Source organism: Hoplias malabaricus, chromosome Y, assembly GCF_029633855.1.
Source record: "Hoplias malabaricus isolate fHopMal1 chromosome Y, fHopMal1.hap1, whole genome shotgun sequence".
NCBI classification, from domain to species: Eukaryota; Metazoa; Chordata; class Actinopteri; order Characiformes; family Erythrinidae; genus Hoplias; species Hoplias malabaricus.
Genome location: NC_089820.1, coordinates 61,573,046 through 61,593,045, shown reverse-complemented (window position 1 = coordinate 61,593,045; position 20,000 = coordinate 61,573,046). Strand labels below are relative to the sequence as shown.

General features: G+C 42.0%; 1 protein-coding gene across 1 annotated transcript in view; it reads left to right on the top strand.

Annotated features, from left to right (window-relative positions):
- LOC136678488 (disks large-associated protein 1-like) overlaps positions 1-11,347 on the top strand; it is a 64,496-nt gene extending 53,149 nt beyond the window's left edge. The window contains exons 2-7 of the mRNA XM_066656538.1: positions 796-1,388; positions 1,498-1,577; positions 5,136-5,548; positions 5,797-5,888; positions 6,318-6,470; positions 11,132-11,347. Of these exons, the coding sequence (XP_066512635.1) occupies positions 796-1,388; positions 1,498-1,577; positions 5,136-5,548; positions 5,797-5,888; positions 6,318-6,470; positions 11,132-11,347 (1,547 nt within the window). The remainder of the gene's footprint in view (positions 1-795; positions 1,389-1,497; positions 1,578-5,135; positions 5,549-5,796; positions 5,889-6,317; positions 6,471-11,131) is intronic.
- Positions 11,348-20,000: the final 8,653 nt, after the last annotated feature.

Sequence of the window (20,000 nt, the reverse complement as noted above, 5' to 3'; positions counted from 1 at the left end):
GCTGCTGAAGGGCCCCCAAACAAGGAAAACCCTGAGAAGTTGTCCACCATTACACAGTGTCCCATTACCCCCAGGTGACTTGTGCCTGATGCGCAGCTTATCCTAGCCTCAGTGCTTTGTCACACACTCTATCAGATTTCTCCCCTTGTCTGAATAGGTTTCCTCTGGGTATTTCCGTTTTCTCCCACAGTCCAAAAAGTCCAGTCCACACGGATTTTTTTTTTAATTGTTCACAGCTGTGAGCGAGTGAGTGATGGGTTGCGTGTCGTTTCCAGGGTGCGTTCCAAACTTGTGCCCGATGATTCTGGGTAGGCTCTTGATCCACAGTGACTCTGACCAGGACAAAGCAGTTAAGTGAGACGAATGAATGGTTAATAGTCGTCATGGATGAACTTTTGACTACTCATCAAGTCAGTCTTAAAGTCACAGCTTCAGAATCATTGTGAGGCTTCACTGGCCTGTAACAGGGAGAACAGAGCCTCTGTCGTTGCTACTCTAGGTTCAGCACTGCAGAAACGGCACTATGTATTTTCTGTCCTTGATTTCAGGACAGTGCTGTAAAAGGGAATTACTTTACAACTCTAGGATGAGCCCCAAAAAAAATCACTAAATAGCCCTGTGAAGGACTGGCGCCCCCTCCAGGGTGTGTTCCCACCTTGCGCCCAGTGATTCCAGGTAGGCTCTGGACCCACCGTGACCCTGAACTGGATAAGGGTTACAGATAATGAATGAATGAATTAAATACTAAGTAAAGCGGGTACTGTCTAAACCTCAGTGTTTTGTCTGCTTTTTCAGTGTCATCTTGTATCACCACCTACAAGAAGACCCCACCTCCTGTGCCCCCGCGCACCTCCACCAAGCCTTTCATCAGCATCACGGCGCAGAGCAGCACCGAGTCGGCGCAGGACGCCTACATGGACGGCCCAGGTCACCGTGGTGAGGTCACGCTGCACTCAGGCCTCAGCAACTCCACAGAGAGCATCGACAGCATGAAGGCTCTGACCGCTGCCATCGAGGCGGCCAACGCGCAGGTCCACGGTCCGGCTAGTCAGCACGTCAGCAGCAGCAACATGTGTTCCACCCCTCTCCCCATGCCAATCCCAGTGCCCGTTCCGGTGCCCGTTCCCCTGCCGGCGCTGGAGGATGGTCACAGGGACGGACACAGAGACATATACAGAGACATACACAGAGACATGCACAGAGACATGCACAGAGATGGACACAGGGATGTACACAGAGATGGACATAGGGATGTACACAGAGATGCACACAGAGATGGACACAGAGATGGACACAGAGATGTACACAGAGAGGTCCATAGGGAGGGCCTCAGGGACGGTCACAGAGACGCCTTGAGAAAAGGACGCTGTCTCTCCATCGGCATCCAGGTGAGACCGAGATTCTGTACAGGGTGTTATTGGAGAAAATAGCTTACTGTCCCTTTAAGGGTTTTCCCATCTGTCGTCTCCACCAAATATGTGTGTGTGTGTAAAATAGGTGGATGGCCCAGAAGATCAGGAAGCAGAGGACCAGTCGAAGTTCCAGTCAGTAGGGGTTCAAGTAGAGGATGAGAGAAGGTGACTTGTATGTGTGTGTGTAGGTGTGTGTGTGTGTAGGTGTGTGTAGTTGTGTGTTTTCTTCCCCAATCATTTAGCACTATGCTAGACATTTGGTGTACTGAGCCTGGTGCAAGCAGAACATAGACCTGTGTGTGTGTGTGTGTGTTTGTGTATGTGTATGTATGTATGTGTGTGTGTGTGTGTGTGTGTGTGTGTGTGTGTGTGTTTGTGTTTGTGTTTGTGTTTGTGTTTGTGTATGTGTATGTATGTGTGTGTGCGTGTGTGCGTGTGTGTGCGTGTGTGTGTGTGTGTGTGTGCGTGCGTGTGAGTGTGCGTGTGCGTGTGAGTGTGTGTCTGTGTGTGTGTGTGTAGGTGTGTGAAGGTATGTGTGTTCTTCCCCCATCATTTAGCACTATGCTAGACATTTGGTGTACTGAGCCTGGTGCAAGCAGAACATAGACTTGTGTTTGTGTGTGTGTGTGTGTGTGTTTGTGTGTGTGTATAAAAAGCAGCTGTTTTCTGCATGTCCAGCTCTTGTGTATGCCCCAGGTAGAAAAAGCAGCCTGCAGTGCTACTGTGTCTCATTCTGTGTATCTCTGTGACATTTTGCTCCCACTGTGTGTGTGTCTGTGTCTGTGTGTGTGTGTGTGTGTGTGTGTGTGTGTGTGTGCGTGTGTGTGTGTGTGTGTGTGTGTGTGTTTGCATTACATTGTATTTATCAGGATAATAAATGCACTAACATCAATGTGTTAACCACTGTGTATTATTACGTACAGGTAAACAGCCAAAACATTAAAAATGACCCCGTTGCTTATACACTCATTGTCCGTTTGACCAGCTCTGCTGACCATGTAGATACACTTTATAGTTAGATTGTATTTTAATAGTTGCTCAATAGTCAAGACCCTACAGAACCACCACAGAGCAGGCGTGACTGGGCAGTGAGTCACTGTGGTGGTGATGTGTTAGTGTGTGTTGCACTGGTGGATCAGACACAGCAGCGCTGCTGGAGTTTTGGCTCTGACAAATTACTACAAAGTTTATAACAAAAATGTATAAAAAAGCAATTTTACAGAACGTACTAATAAAGATAATACATTTATAAAAATATTGTAAATAATTTTCGGACGAATTCTACTGGTCTGAGCAGTTAACATGGTACAGATAATGTAACACACATGGACCATATGTATGGCCCCACGTTTTCAGCTTGAATAAAAACAAACCCGTGTGTGTGTGTGTGTGGACATGTTTGGTAAGTGACCCCACTAAATGCACAGCAGTGTGGTGAATCATAACGCTGACTCAGCTGTGTTCTTTTCTGTACAGTGTTGAGTCTCGTTCTGCTGAAATGTCACTAATTACAGTACAGCCCCTGGGCCAAGGTTTAATTTTAGCACCATTCCATTCCCACTCTGCTTACTGAACTTAAACTGTACCTGCTAAGATTTCGCATTCTGGTTAGAGATGGACAAAACAAGAGCACATTCCCGTAAAAATCTGTACAGCGCATTGTTTTATAACATTTTCACAGCTTGTAAAATCTTGATAGAAAAGCATTAAATCAGATGGAATCCTGTGGAGCAGCGTGCCCAGTGCCAGGTGTGGGTTAGAGGGCTATAACACCCACCAGCGTTGGTCTGTGACACATTGGAATGGCATCGGTGAAATCCATCTTATAGATTTGGAAATGGCTTCAGAGGAGATAAATGGGTTAGATGATATAAAAGTGAACAAATTGGCTACGTGGTTTTCTCTGTGTCTTTTATTTTTATTTTTAATTTTGTGTTTTAGACACTTTTTAAAATATGTTTAAAATATGTGCCTTTAGTTATAGAAAAAAACTGTACAAAAAAAGTTTCATCATAATGGATGCATAATTTATTTACAATTAATTAATTAATAATTAATATCAATAATAATTAACATGTTTTATTACCATTAAGTTCAGTAGTCTACAGAACCTTATTAAGGGAAAAATAGTCTTTCTTTGCAGCTAAAACATTAAAATACTGATAACACAAGCTATAGCTGTTTACTCTTACATACAGTTACACTACAATTACATTTAGAGACACTCTGAGTTACAGACTCAGTTTTACTTCCTGCATTGAGCTTGTTTCATGTTACATTCACCATCCAAGGCCATGAGATACAATTTAATGAGAAGAAAAAAAGAACTCAGTTTTGTTGCTGTACGATGTAGATTTTTTTTTCATGTTAACGCATTGTTAACACTTTTAATTTGACACCCCTGAGTCATATGTTTTTTCTATACCATACAGTTCTATGTCATGTGTAGAAATTCTCTGTGCCTGATTATTGCAGCTTGGACAAGCCATGATTGGCTCTTTTCCAAAGCTGGCACTCTCTGTCTCTGTTGTTTATGACACGAGTGCCAAGATTCTTCATTGTATTGTTTCTGGAATAAGACTCTTCTCTGGCTCGCCCGGACACTTGGAACATTCCCAACTCTTTTTGTTTCCTCAGGATAGAATTACACTGAAGTAGGGTCTCAGTGTTACCATGTTGTTAGCATTTACACAACACTAACTTTACAAACCGTCCTCACTAACAATGGCTGTATTTCTCCTGTCTGTGTTAAAATGTCAAAACAAATCTTTTCCAGACATTGAGGCTGTAATTTAGCTGCTTTTTAGATATGAAGCTACTAATGGGCATTTGCTAGTAACTTTGATGTTATGCTTAGCAGATAGGAAAGGAGGTGGGGGTAGTTTAGCAAAACAGCTTTTCATTCATTCATTAGCTGTAACCCTTATCCAGTTCAGGGTCGCAGTAGGTCCAGAGCCTACCTGGAATCATTGGGCGCAAGGCGGGACTACAACCCGGAGGGGGCGCCAGTCCTTCACAGGGCAACGCAAAACAGCTTTGCAATTGTATAATTAAATATACATTACATGTATGGTAAGCGGCATGGTGGTGCAGCAGGTAGTGTCGCAGTCACACAGCTCCAAGGTCCTGGAGGTTGTGGGTTTGAGTCCCACTCCGGGTGACTGTCTGTGAGGAGTGTGGTGTGTTCTCTCTGTGTCTGCGTGGGTTTCCTCCGGGTGACTGTCTGTGAGGAGTGTGGTGTGTTCTCTCTGTGTCTGCGTGGGTTTCCTCCGGGTGACTGTCTGTGAGGAGTGTGGTGTGTTCTCTCTGTGTCTGCGTGGGTTTCCTCTGGGTGACTGTCTGTGAGGAGTGTGGTGTGTTCTCCCTGTGTCTGCGTGGGTTTCCTCCGGGTGACTGTCTGTGAGGAGTGTGGTGTGTTCTCCCTGTGTCTGCGTGGGTTTCCTCCGGGTGACTGTCTGTGAGGAGTGTGGTGTGTTCTCCCTGTGTCTGCGTGGGTTTCCTCCGGGTGACTGTCTGTGAGGAGTGTGGTGTGTTCTCTCTGTGTCTGCGTGGGTTTCCTCCGGGTGACTGTCTGTGAGGAGTGTGGTGTGTTCTCCCTGTGTCTGCATGGGTTTCCCTTGGGTGACTGTCTGTGAGGAGTGCGGTGTGTTCTCCGTGTGTCTGCGTGGGTTGTAGCTCTGTATACATGAATGTACCATTTTATTTTCCCCTCTCTTTCTCCAGTCACCGGCGGTTCACACGCTCCAACAGTGTAACTGCAGCAGTGCAGGCAGATCTGGACACTCCGGATTATTCCCCGTCAGAGTCTCCGAACGTCCCAGTGCCGGCCGTCTTGACTCGGCAGTTCTCTCGGGACGCTGCAACATCCACAGTCAGCATCCAGGGCTCAGGAAACCACTACCACGCCTGCGCCTCTGACGACTACGAGGACGTGGGCTTCGACCCCTCCATCCTGCCCCCGCCAGACCCCTGGATCGACAGCGTAACAGAGGACCCTCTGGAGGTGGTCAACCGCTCAGTCTGCCAGCGGGACGGATGCTGGTTCCTTAAGCTTCTGCAGGCTGAAGCTGAGCGGATGGAGGGCTGGTGTCGGCAGATGGAGCAGGACGAACGAGAGAATGAGCTGCCTGATGAGAGTGAGGGTCCACAGAGAGTTTATAATACTTTAATACACTTGTTGTAACCCTTACGGCTGCTAAGCATCATTTAATCTTCATGTTGAAGCTGAAGGGGGTCTTATTTGTGACTGAATGAAGCAAGTGTTAGAAACACTCTTTGAAAAAACATATAAATCAGATTTAAAATGTTTTAATTAAAAAAAGCTTTTATTTAATTTATGAAATGTGTGTGTGTGTGTGTGTGTGTGTGTGTGTGTGGGGCACAGTCCTGGGGAAGATTCGGAGTGCGGTCGGCAGTGCCCAGCTGCTGATGTCTCAGAAGTTCCAGCAGTTTCGGGAGCTGTGTGAGGAGAACCTGGTGAGTTCAGCCACATCTCTCAGAACATGGACCTCACACTGGCACCTCGCGTGGTCCATAGCCTTGCCATTTGAGATGGTGTGTAAACTCCCGTTGTCCAATTGGACCCCTCAAATATATATATTTATTTAGTTTTTTTATTAAAGCACCACAATGTAGTATTTTTATCTTAAAATTATAGCTTGAGAGTCATAGTAATACTCCACAGACCTGTAACTGAGGAGACTCAGCACTGCAGAAGCTATAATATGTAACATTGGAGCGTAGGAAACCTCCCGGGAGAACTGAGTACTGCTTTACACTACGTCACACACACCACCAGCTACTGAGGAAGCAATAAAGAGAAAAAAAAGAGTCCAATACCAAATACCAATTCTGACATAGTGTTGCTTTAACAACTACTGAGTTTTTCATCTTTTGATCATCCAGAACCCTAATGCACACCCCCGACCCGTGGCCCAGGACCTCGCCGGGTTCTGGGACATGCTTCAGCTGTCCATCGAAAACATCAGCCTAAAGTTTGACGAGCTGCACCAACTCAAAGCCAACAACTGGAGACCCCTGGATCCCCCCGAGAGAAAGGTACAGTGATTACACTGCAGCAAGGGTTTGGCCCAGAGTCCAAGTGGAAAGTCATGACCATTTTGTTGAAGTTTGTGGGGAGACTACATGACTTTATAATTCATGTGCATGCTTTAGGATCACCACACCGCAGTGTTGGGGGGATTTAGTGGGGTTTGGCAACACTGAGCTTTGTGTGCTGTCACAGCATTAACATTGTATTGTATAAATGTGCTTGGACATCATCGCTGGGCCGAAGATGAGCCTCGACTTAAACTTATAAGGAGAAAATCTGACGATAAATTAGTTTTACTGTTTCCCCCATAATCCCAATTGTAGTCAGCCGGAAAGTCAGGATTGGACGGCACCACCAGGACTCCCTGACGTTTGTGTAATGCATTTAAAAACATATCCAACCGATGAAGCTTAGGGATGCCGTGATAAGATTAAAAATGATGTTAAAACCTGACGTTTCAAATGTTCAAATACATGTTTACATTTTTTTAACATATAACTATAATAATAATAATAATAATATAATAATAAGCCTTAATATGGTACGTTCACAAACGCAAACATCGAAATCACCATCTTTAAATGGTTTAAACCAAACCCTACACATGCTTTTGGATACAATATCATCACCAAGAACAGAACACTTTTTTCTAGGTAGAATACAGTGACGAATAAACTCCTCTCTCTTGCCATAAAGATATAAGCTCTCACTTTTCTTAACTGACTGACTACGTTTGTGATAAAGGGGAAATGTGTGTAAACGCAGGCACAAATATATTACCTCTTTACAGTGCCACATGTGACGGGGTGGGTATATTGACAGCGAGTGAACAGTCAGTTCTTGAAGTTCATGTTGGAAGCAGGATCTGAACCACTTTGACAAAGGCTGGATTGTGATGGTCATATTTATTTATTTATTTATTTATTCTGGTCAGAGCAACTCCAGATCAGCAGGTCATTTGGGGTGTTCCCTGTATGCAGTGGTTAGTACCCACAAAGGAAGGACATCCACTAAACGCTGTCTGCTGTGACCCTACGGAAAGGTTACTGTCGCACAAACGTCTGAAAATATTGCTGCGATAGTCTAAGGTAGATCTTCCGAGGAATTGGGCCAGCCCATCATGAGTTAAAGAACTAATGATACGTTTTCACTGCATGGTGCCTACTCTACTCGACTCTACCTATCTCTACTCACCTTTTGGTACCTGGTACTCTGCCTCGTTTTCTACCACAACACCCCGATTTCTTCGATTTCAACACATTTGATCCTCTTTAAAAACCATGGCCTAATTTTACAAGCTGTTGTTGTGGCCAGGCTCTCTGGCCAATCAGAGCGCTGCAAGGTATACATGTCATGTTTTAGTCCCTTGCTGGATACCACGAGCGAGCAGGAAGTAAAAGTATCACCCTTTTCCAGGGAGCAGGTAACATAGCTCTGCCTAATACAAAAGTGTACGAGTAGAGACTAGTACAGCAGAGTAGGGACCACGCAGTGGAAAAGCACCATAACAGTTCACTCGCTGCCTGTTATACCTCACCCCTGGGTAGGTGCCATTACAACAACAGTCATTTGTTAATCCACCTGATATCACGGCTGAAACGTACCTATGCTACTAAAAGACCACACCAGCTAAAACGTACATTTAACTACGTTTAACTTGATATGCGCCCCCTAGCCTCTAAGGACGCTTGGAAAACTGGATGCTGAACCAATATATATATATATCTGTCTGTGTAGGATATTTTATTTTGCTTGACACCAAGACCTCCCTCTAGATTTATATATATATATATATATGTGTGTGTGTGTGTGTGTGTGTGTGCTTTTGTATACTGCATTTATTTGTGTTTATATACACGTGGCATATCAGTTGATTGCAAAAAATTTCTAAACACATTTTTCCACTAAAAAAAGTTGAATAATTTTCTACTTGAATGCTTTGGTTCAGCCTGCAGTTTTCCAAGCGGCCTTAGAGGCTAGGGGGCGCATATCAAGTTAAACGTAGTTAAATGTACGTTTTAGCTGGTGTGGTCTTTTAGTAGCATAGGTACGTTTCAGCCGTGATATCAGGTTGTTGTTAATTGTTAATTGATCTTAATCTTGTGGCTGATTGATTTGTTTAAATATATAATTTGTGGTTGAACTATCACTTCATGAAAGCATTGGTCTTTGCTGTTGGAAACCGACCGTCCAACGCTGAATGTTTGCTGTTGCGCCTCGTCTACTGTGTGGGTGTGAGTAAAGTGGGTCTTGCTGGTCACACTGGTTCTCATAGCTGTAAATGTCTTTGTTTTGTTCTGTCTTTTTTCTCACTCACTCTTGATTTGCTGACATCCTGTCCGTGTTTTGTTTGTTTGACAGTGAGCTGTTTTCAGAAGTCATTCCATCCAGGCACTCATCACTGTTTGGGGGGGTGGGGGCACCGCAGGTCCCCCCCCTCCTTGACCCTGAACTCGTCCCTAACCCTCGCTGGGCTGCTCCCTCCCCCACACACCTGGCCGCGGGCTAGCGCTAGCCGCGGCTGGCTGTAGCGCTGTGTGTGTGCAGGTGTGCCATGTCTCTGTCGCTTCTCTCTCTCTCTCTCTCTCTCTCTCTCTCTCTCTCTCTCTCTCTCTCTCTGTCAGTCAGGGTTGGGCGATATGGTCAAAAATCGTATATCTTTGATCTCATTTAAGGTCCTCCACTGACATGGAGCTAAGTGTCATTTTCTAAAGTTATACCCTGAATGTTCACTGGATTAGGAACACGTAACTTGTATCTACACTCATTGTCCATTTTCTCAGCTCCACTGACCACAAAGGAGCACTGACCACTGTGTAGTTCTACAGACTATGGTCCGCCTGGTTCTCTGCATAAATTTTTATCCTCATTTCACGCTGTTCTTCAATCGTCAGGGTCCCCACAGGACCACCACACAGCAGCTATGAGTTTGGATCTGCTTTGTTGGCACCAGTTATGTTCATTCTCAGCTCCACAATCAGCTGCTTCAAATAGATCATGGTGGTTTGGTCTTTTTCCTGTTTTTTACAGAGTCAGAGAATGTATTACCCTCTTATTATATGGTAATAAAATATGTGCTTTTATTCCCTAGCCTAACTACTCCAAAACTTTTACTGCTGGAGCAACTTGCATTTTATACTTGACACAATTGCAATAATACTATTGTAACTATTGTAAAAATTGCAATTATTGTTACAACATGTACTACTGATATTCATTCATTCATTCATTGTCTGTAAGCACTTATCCAGTTTATCAGGGGGTCCAGAGCCTACCCGGAAACATATGTCTGCATATATGGACTGTGTGAGGAAACTGGAGGCAACCCGCGCAGACACACGGAGAACACACCACACTCCTCACAGGCAGTCACCCGGAGGAAACCCACGCAGACACAGAGAGAACACGCCACACTCCTCACAGACAGTCACCCAGAGGAAACCCACGCAGACACAGAGAGAACACGCCACACTCCTCACAGACAGTCACCCAGAGGAAACCCACGCAGACACAGAGAGAACACGCCACACTCCTCACAGACAGTCACCCGGAGGAAACCCACACAGACACAGGGAGAACACACCACACTCCTCACAGACAGTCACCCAGAGGAAACCCACGCAGACACAGAGAGAACACACCACACTCCTCACAGACAGTCACCCAGAGGAAACCCACGCAGACACAGAGAGAACACGCCACACTCCTCACAGACAGTCACCTGGAGGAAACCCACGCAGACACAGGGAGAACACACCACACTCCTCACAGACAGTCACCCGGAGGAAACCCACACAGACACAGGGAGAACACACCACACTCCTCACAGACAGTCACCTGGAGGAAACCCACGCAGACACAGGGAGAACACACCACACTCCTCACAGACAGTCACCCGGAGGAAACCCACGCAGACACAGGGAGAACACACCACACTCCTCACAGACAGTCACCTGGAGGAAACCCACGCAGACACAGGGAGAACACACCACACTCCTCACAGACAGTCACCCGGAGGAAACCCACACAGACACAGGGAGAACACACCACACTCCTCACAGACAGTCACCTGGAGGAAACCCACGCAGACACAGGGAGAACACACCACACTCCTCACAGACAGTCACCCGGAGGAAACCCACGCAGACACAGGGAGAACACACCACACTCCTCACAGACAGCCACCTGGAGGAAACCCACGCAGACACAGAGAGAACACACCACACTCCTCACAGACAGTCACCTGGAGGAAACCCACGCAGACACAGGGAGAACACACCACACTCCTCACAGACAGTCACCTGGAGGAAACCCACGCAGACACAGGGAGAACACACCACACTCCTCACAGACAGTCACCCGGAGGAAACCCACGCAGACACAGAGAGAACACACCACACTCCTCACAGACAGTCACCCGGAGGAAACCCACACAGACACAGGGAGAACACACCAACTCCTCACAGACAGTCACCCGGAGCGGGACTCGAACCCACAATCTCCATGACCCTGGAGCTGTGACAGAGACACTACCTGCGGCGCCACCGTGCCGCCCACAACTTATATTGAAAATACTATTTAGTTACCATATCGCCCAGGTCTGCTCTCTCTCTCTCTCTCCTATATGTGCTGGAATCATTTTACTGACTCTGTGCTTTGTGTTCAGGAGAGGAGATTGCCTCCTCCTGTGCCAAAGAAGCCCCCAAAGGCCCACCCCCCGCTGGCCCGGGACCGTTCACTGGAGAGTACAGAGAAGCAGCGGCAGGAGGCCCGCAAGAGGCTGATGGCAGCCAAACGGGCAGCGTCCGTGCGCCAGAATTCAGCCACAGAAAGTGCAGACAGCATCGAGATCTACATCCCTGAAGCCCAAACCAGATTATGAGAGAGCACACACACACACACACACACACACACCATATTCACACTCACACACGGGGATATTTAAATTTTTACTTTTTTTTTTATTTTGAAAATATCAAAATGCATAGAAGCACTTCTTAAATTCCTGTATTTACAAGATTCTATAACTGCATTTTAAAGCATTATATGGCACACACAATACCTTATAATAGCTACTGTATGTTAGTGTAACTGCTTTTAAAATAACAATCAAGCACATGATTTGGTCACATTTTGAAACAGCTATCTACAGAGATCAACCCTTACATACACCATGTGCTGGGCCCTCTCTATGGAGCATAAGCCATTGTACTCCTTCAATTGAATTTAATATTTTATCTCATGTGAGTTGCACACAACAGGAAAATCCTCAGTTCTTTGTGGTGAAAATGACATAAAACAAGACGTCTTCCAGCTTCATAATGTACTATAGAACCTCTTCATAAGAATGAATACCGTTGCCCCTCCGCAGAAAACACCTTAAGGTTTATACTTACGGAATAAAACCTAAATGAAGGTTTGCCCTTAGCCAAGTGTGTTGCATAAAACCCCTCAGACGTTTCCGAAAAATAGCTAACTGCCAAAAGCTAATTGCCATTATTACTTTCTAAATACTTGGAATAAATGAAAATAGTTGGGTTTTTGTGTAAAAGGACACCTTAAAGTAGAAAAATATGTGGTTTTTGACCCGAAGAAAGTTTACAATTGACGCCTAAATGCTAAAAAATGTAGACCCTCATGGTTTTTTGTTTTTTTTTTAACCATAATTGACTCTAGAGACATCAACAGTGATCCACATGTTGATTTATTTAAAGAACTTTACCAGAAAAGGTTCTGAGTGTTCCCAATAAATTTATTTTGATATTTGTTCAAGTCTAAATAGAGGATCACATTTTGTAATTTGTTTTTTGTTTTATGAACCTCAAATATACATTGCATGGTTTATGTTTGGTCCGTGAAAAGCCATGTTCGGCATTATTAGGTTCTAACGAGCAAAGATTGACTTACTGGGATCATAAATATGAGTCATTTTTGAAAAATTGTGGTAATAAATATCCAAAGTTCAAAAATGGTGTCAAACAGTGCTCCATCACTTACCGAATAAGTCGTTAAATTAATGGTTAGGGTCCTCTTCTGGCCATTAATGGGTATTGCATGATAATGTGCAATTCCTTTTATAAAACATAAGATGAAAACTTCATATCATATTTTTGTTTAAAATAAGTATTCACATGGTTTGCTTGAGGCAGATTTCATGATTTAGCTTTGTATTTACATATATTACACCACTTCAATGGAAAGATCGCATTCATATGACACCTCATCTTAAAAAATTAAAAAGCAGAGAATGTGACAATAACTAGTCTGAAACCACCGGTGGTTCCAAGGAGCTGATAAACTTAAGGGAGAATGGTAAGGGATTTACTGTACTGATTGAGGTTTTGTTGCAGTAAAGTTCCACCGTCTCCATGACAACGACTCATCAACAACTACACAAACCGTGCAGCAAAAATATATTGATAATATTATTTAGGTTTTAAGGATTATTTGAAGTGCATTTATTTAATGTGGAAGTCTAAATAAAACAGCATCTTTCTTATGTGGTGTTTAAAGTATATTGGCATGTAATATATATATTTATGTCATTTATTTAAGGTGGAATTTCTATTAAGGTGGCGGTCAAAATATATATTTTTGAGCTGGTGGTATTTTAAAGGTAGTGTTGAATTGATTGTTTTACAAATGTAATCTCAAAGCTATTAAGCAGTATATTAGCTAATGTGGCAACAATATTAGCAGAATGTGAAAAGCCAAATTCAACGTTTGTTTATGAACTTCCCCCTAGTTTGTATTATTATTATTATTATTATTATTATTATTATTATTATTATTATTATTACTCTCCTACGTTTAAGCAACTTTAAGCACTTAACTGATTGTTAAGGGATCACTTAAGGGAAATTCAGTGCTTAAGGAAACATTTATGACGATTTCCCTTAAGAAAGCCCTTAAGTACCACTTAAGGTGTTTTTTTTCTGCAACACACAACTTTAAGGGATGTTTAAGGGAAATCTTAAGGTGTATTTTCACTTAAGGTGTTTTATGCAGCCGGGAACTGAACTTTGTACAAGTGCCCTATATAGCGTTTATAAAGTCCTTATCAACTGATGTTATAAAGCATCATGGAACCAGATGGTAACACATTGCAATAAGGGTAGACAATTAATAATAACATTATTATTAAGCATTCACTAAATGGTTTAGTAAAGTCTCAAATGATCATGTAATAATGGTGATAACTAGTGATAGAAATGATAACTACATTCATTTGGCTATTACAGTAGAATTATGGATTAATAATTGATTTATGTGATATTTCACCCCTGTTGTTTCCATCAGTTTCAATAAATTAACTAATTTAATTTTTTCTAAAATAGTTTCTTCAAATAAAGTTAGTTTCCACTGCTTTCTTTAATTAATAATCAGTGTTTTTTAGTGTCTTAACTATCATTAATGAATTAATTAATATCTTTATAGTAAGGTTTTAACAGCCTCTATTCCATTGGATAGAAAACCATTCCTAAGGAATTACACAACTTTATGCCATGCGTTATAAGGTATTCTGAATGCCACGTACGATGACACATGACGTCCACAGGAAGTGTTACTGACGTTTTTTTGAGCAAATAAGTTTACACATCAGTTTTTAAATATAAAACGTGCCATAACGTTTGCACAGGTCATATATTCTGTCCTATTTCCCACTAAAGAGTAAATGTGTTCACTTATTTTCACTTAGAACATTTACAAGAACATGTCATATGACTGGGGTGCCCAAACTTTTGCACATGATGGTATGTAGGTATGCTAAATCTAGCAGGAAAAAGCACAAACACACCACCCAGGTCACACACACACACAAACATATCCATTTTTTTGTTTGTTTTTGATTTCTGAGCCTCATTTATTAAATGCAAAACTACAAAACAACACAATTCCCCTCGGCCCCTGATGTCAGCCAGCGAAGACATGTTTGGAGTCTTCTTCTAAATGTCTTTAGTTCAGTGCTGGAGCTGTAAAACACTATTCACACTAAAGCCCTAATCGGACTTGATTATATTCATCTGAGGACCTGGAGTAAAGTAATTATTATCAGAGTGTCTCAGTGATTTTAGTTCCGTCTGAATACAATATTTCAGTAATTTAAAATTCCAGAGCCTTTTACCTACTGTGAAATAAGCAGTAAAAATAGCCCCAGCTCATTCTAATCCCATGTGAATTGACATGCAGAGTGACTATTCCGTCATATCCCGTGGTAGAGGATATTTGAGTGCGTTTGCTCAGGAATGGAGGCTCTGGACGAGGCATTTAAAGATGTAATTAATCAGATGAGTCACTAAAGTATGTGGAAAACCCAAGACCCTCGGTGAACTATAAATGTGGCCTTAACTGTGTAGCTGAATGCAACAGTCATATTGTTGTTTAAAACGGCATTCAGCTACACAGTAAGCTTTGTCTGTTTTCATTGCTCACAGTACGTTTTGGGGATATATTTAAAGAAATATCCAGGTGACTATTTATTTCAAGTGTGTGTTAGCTTCATAGCTTCAGCGCTAAAATAAAGAAACAAGCTCTGAACACCAAACACGTCTTGGTTCACTAACAATAACAAGAATGTGGTTTGCTCCCTATTTAGCAATGATTTTATTGCTATTATTTGATTATTTTATTGGACACATTTAATGAATGAGGTTCTTTATTCAGGCAGTTCATTCTGTTTTTAACACACACTCATTCACACACAGACACCTGACTTGTGGCGCTGAGTGGAGGGGCAGGGTGTGTGTAAATATTCTGTGAAATACCCTCACTGCTACAAGGGGAGAAAAATGCAGCAGATTTCGATGTTTTTCTTTTGATCTCTGCTCCTCGGCTGTTTCCACGACAACTCCTCCTCTTCCTCACCATGTACAGATGGCCTCAGCCTTCCTCTCTAGGTCCTCCTCCTCTCCAGCATCTGATCGGTGCCCTTTCAGCTCCCAGCTGGACCCTGGACCCTGAGAAATCTTAAGAATGAGCCTCACTGTCATCATCTGTCCTCACTCTTAAAAATAAAGGTTCCAAAACGGCTCTTGATTTGGACGTAAGGTTCCCGCACATGATGTGGAGGTTCTTTTTAACCGGTTATGACTACGGTTTTACGCTGTTTGAATAAGCGTCCGTTCCTTTCCTGCTGTGACAGCCTTCGAGTACAAGTTTTCACCAAAGTCTTAGAAGTTGGCTACGTTCTGCTGAGCTTCTTCTGACTTTGGTCCACACTTCAGTGTCAGGAAATGACAATTTACGGCAACGTTGTAAATAATATACCTTTTATCTTTTACAAATCAACACCGTGTGCGAAGAGCTGTCCTCTTTCTAGAATCTGCACTTTTCAGATTTACAGCTATGAGACAAATTAACACTGGATCACACCTTGCTTTTTATCTCCAACTCTAACTACAGCTTCTAAAGGATTGTTTTGAAGAGCAATCTTTGCAATGTTCTCCAGACCTTTTTAGCACCTTTATTTTTAAGAGTGTTCCTGCTTCAGCAGAGATGTGACTGCTTTTAAAAAAGTGCCCAAAATCAAGCTCGAACACGGACAACATTGACTCCGATGTCTGGACACTTTTTAAGTGGATGAGTCTTTTGTGGACCCTGCTGACGGCTTCCTTTTCTGGACCTTCCACACCTTCTTCACCCCTGTGCTGCTTCATCCACTAACATTCTCGCACTCTCTCTCTCTCTCTCTCTCTCTCTCTCTCTCTCTCTCTCTCTCTCTCTCTCTCTCTTTTACCGTAACGTATGGAGGGTGATAAAAGGCAGCAGACCAGGGTACGTTATGTTAAAAGCAATATTCATTTTAAATTCAAACAATCAGCGTCACACTGTAAAACTGATGTAGAGCTCTATAATTATTTGTAGGAGTTTGGTTCACAGCTAACGGAAGACTATGATGCCTTCACCATCCTGTAGCCCGTTCTGTTTCCCGTACTAATGCTTGCTGTTGTAAACGCTTCACGCTGACGTGCCACTCTTTGAGGAAATGTCTGCTCTGTTTTAAATATCCCCCACCCTCTAGTCAATAGGCACATCATATTCTTTATTGTATATTCTACAAATTTACTTCCTGTTTTTTAAATGTACATTCTAGGATGTCCTATGAATATAGGCTATGGCCATACTCAGAAGAGCCTCTTCCCCCTCCTGAAAAAACGAGACAGAGAGATGAGACGCAAGCTTCTCATTGTTGACTGATTTACAGTACGTCTTTCCAGTAGCAAGTGGCATAATTTTGTTGTTTATAGAATGTTTCATACGTTTGGACACGGGGAGAGGGTTTTGGTCCCTCTTTACAATAAGTGTCTGTAATAACTATGAAGTTACACGTTAACTACATATGCATTTTTCAATGTAACTACTGCTGATGTATTCACTCTTATAGGTTCATTGCAGTTGTTCAGACCATGTGTATTGGTTTCAATATTTTTTGCATGTAATTACACAAGCATAACAGGGTAATTACAGGTGTGTTATAAGATAAGTTAATACATAATAATAATGTGTTGATGTCCCCGTAATCCATCTGTAAAAGTGAACAGGGGGTGGGGGGGGGATAAATAAATACAAAAAAAAAGCCTCACTGGTAATTACAATGTTATTACATATATTGTTAATGTGTAACTACACAGTTATTAAATATTAGAAAACTGGGACTAGGGTTTTTTTTTTTTTTTTTTTGTACACTGTAGTTCTGCCTGTGGGGGAGTGGCTCTCTGGGAGGATCACGTGACTCAAGTCTGTCCAATCAGGTCAGGCGGGACTTTAGCATTAAAACTCTCAGGACGATACGGGAGTACAGTGGCGCAGCAAAATCAGGGTCTCCCAGTGGTGGTGTTTGTATGTGAGTGTTGGTGTTTACGAGCGAATGTGTGTGTGTGTGTGTGTGTATGAAATTGCGTGCGAGTGTGTGTGTGTGAGCGTCTCTAAAAGTGCTTCCTAACTTCCTTGGTTTCGAATCTTTTAACTTTCTGTTCGGATGAAGTCGAGTAGCCTCATGAACATCATTGACCCCGCCCCCTCCGCTCAGTCCTTATTTTAGTCAGTAGTAGTTTCTACAGAAAAATTCTACAATGACAAGCATGCAGACACGGTGATCTAGAGATATTGTATATCTTATTTGTACTTTAATTCTCTAATTTATTTACCTGCCTATTTATTTCTGTATTTATTTATCGGTTCATTTATTTTGTACGGTTCTGATTCTGTTCAGTGATCTGTCATGCGAACCCTCATATTGTGAATATGTTGTATTGTATGTATAGACATGGTGTGCATACATACGATAAACACAGAATAAATTATCCAAACTTTTTCTGGGCGTTGCTTTGAGTTCTGTGCTGTTGAGTCTTAATGTGTGACATCATAAACCAACATGCATTTTATTATATCTCTCAGTATAACACACAAATATAAACAATGATAAATGATCGTTTATTTTCCTGAACCGAATCACTTGACAATGTGAGCTGAATAGAGACACCCTGCCCCAAATATTTACCCTGAGAGTCCCTATTAAACTGTCTTTACGCCCTCTAGCGTTTATGTTTGTAACTACAGTGCACTGTGGTTGGTGTGACGCGCCAGAGAGCTACCACACCGTGTTCAAGACCAGGTCTGAGTCCCACTCTGAGTGACTGCGTTGCTTTACACCAATAAAAGTCCTTGAGAAGAACGTTTTCTAAATGCAGTAAGTGTAAAACTAACGGCGCTTTCGCTGAGAAGGAAAAGAGCAGCGCATCAGTAATCACTGAAGTCACCACTAGAGGGCAGCAGAAGCAAAACATTTCATTAGAAACCACAAGACCCTGTGACTGTGCCCTCATAATTACACAGGTGTATATAGTTTATAATAACTATCACTGATACCACTAATCATAATAACGTTAGTATTGTGTTAATTTATCGTAACCAATGGAAACAAAACAATACTTGGATTCTTTTTGTGGTATTTCCTTAATTTATCTCAGCTACGTGTTTATAAATGTAAAATATGAATGTATTCGTAATTTCCAGTGTGTTATCACCTTTTCAGACTTCAACTAATGTTTTACTCCTACACTATTACTCTTTAAAAGCCCAGATTCTATGTTCTGTGTGTAATGTGATGGTGTGTGTTGTTGCTATGCTGCTGTGATTGAGATGCACGGCTGACTTTGGAGTATTAGCGTTTTATTCTACACCAAAATCCCCCAAAAAGTGAAGAACAGAGTGGTACACACTTCAGTTATTGTGTTAATAAACGCTGCATGATGTGAGGCATTCCACTGGCCACAATATAACGTACTCATTCCCTAAGTATTTTTGAGCTCTTATGTTTATATTTCGACTTTAGTAAGTGTGCTTTACCACAAATATCATTCATACGTGTAGTTTTAGCATACGCTACCCATCTGTGGGTTTTAGTGTTGTTTTGAACATTCGTAGTGTTATAGATATGTTATAGGTGTTTTATTGATGTGTTACAGATTAGTTATAATGCTATAATAGTAGCATTGTCTTTTTTTTTCTTCAGATAAATTGGTCATCCCTAATCCCTCTCAGATAATGGGAATCATTTCATTTTTAAAGGTGTGGGGGGTGGGGGGGGTATTAATAGGTTTATGTTGTCAGAGATTAAGGAGATTAATTCATTCACGTTAACGCAGACAAATTGATTTGTGCTTAAATCTGGAGAATCTGGATCTGCCTCGGGCTGTTTACACTAGAGGGAGATTATAGAAGAGCTTTAAACTCACCACAGCTGAGGCAATAGACACTAAACGTATTCAGAGTTTGCTCTGTGAAAAAGGGTTTAGATTAAAAAAAGCCTGTTGTTCTCCGGTATTCATTTGTCCTCAGTTTCTTCTCGATCATATTCAGGCATTTAATAATTTGTGCTTCTGCTGATGAAATATTTATAAATCACCATAACATTAGAGAAAATAAAACAATCTAAGTCTGCAGTTATAAACGGTTATAAATCGTTTATATCTGTTTAGTAATGGTTAACAAATATGTTGTTGATGCATTAAAACTCATTAATAAGCAGTTATAACACATAAACAGAAAGGCAACAGTGACCTATTGTTTGCCAAATATTGAACCCATATCTACATTGTTATACCTCAGATTTTGCCAGATACTGACCTTATTTGTCTTCCCCGTCAGTCGACATTAACCCTGTCAGCTCCAGCACATATTTAGTAATACGTTTAACCATTTAACTACCGAGTTTAATAAATGAACCACCAACAGTGTGTCTTATTATACATTGATGATAACGTGTTATTACATATGAAATAACCAAATTCACATTCTCAGGTCTGATATTTGTTTTCTGTAGTAATTTGACACAAAAAAGAGGTCACTCTTGCTTTTTTTAACTCTTTTTCGGGCGCTTATTAATGACATTTACAGCCCAATTAATAACCATGTAATAAACAGGTGGGTGTGCCTGTTATAAACCTTTTTATAAGTAGTCTTACTTTAAAGTGGTATCATTAACAGCACTGCCGTGACGTTCCTTTGCTCAAAGTGCTGGCCACCATTAGGCT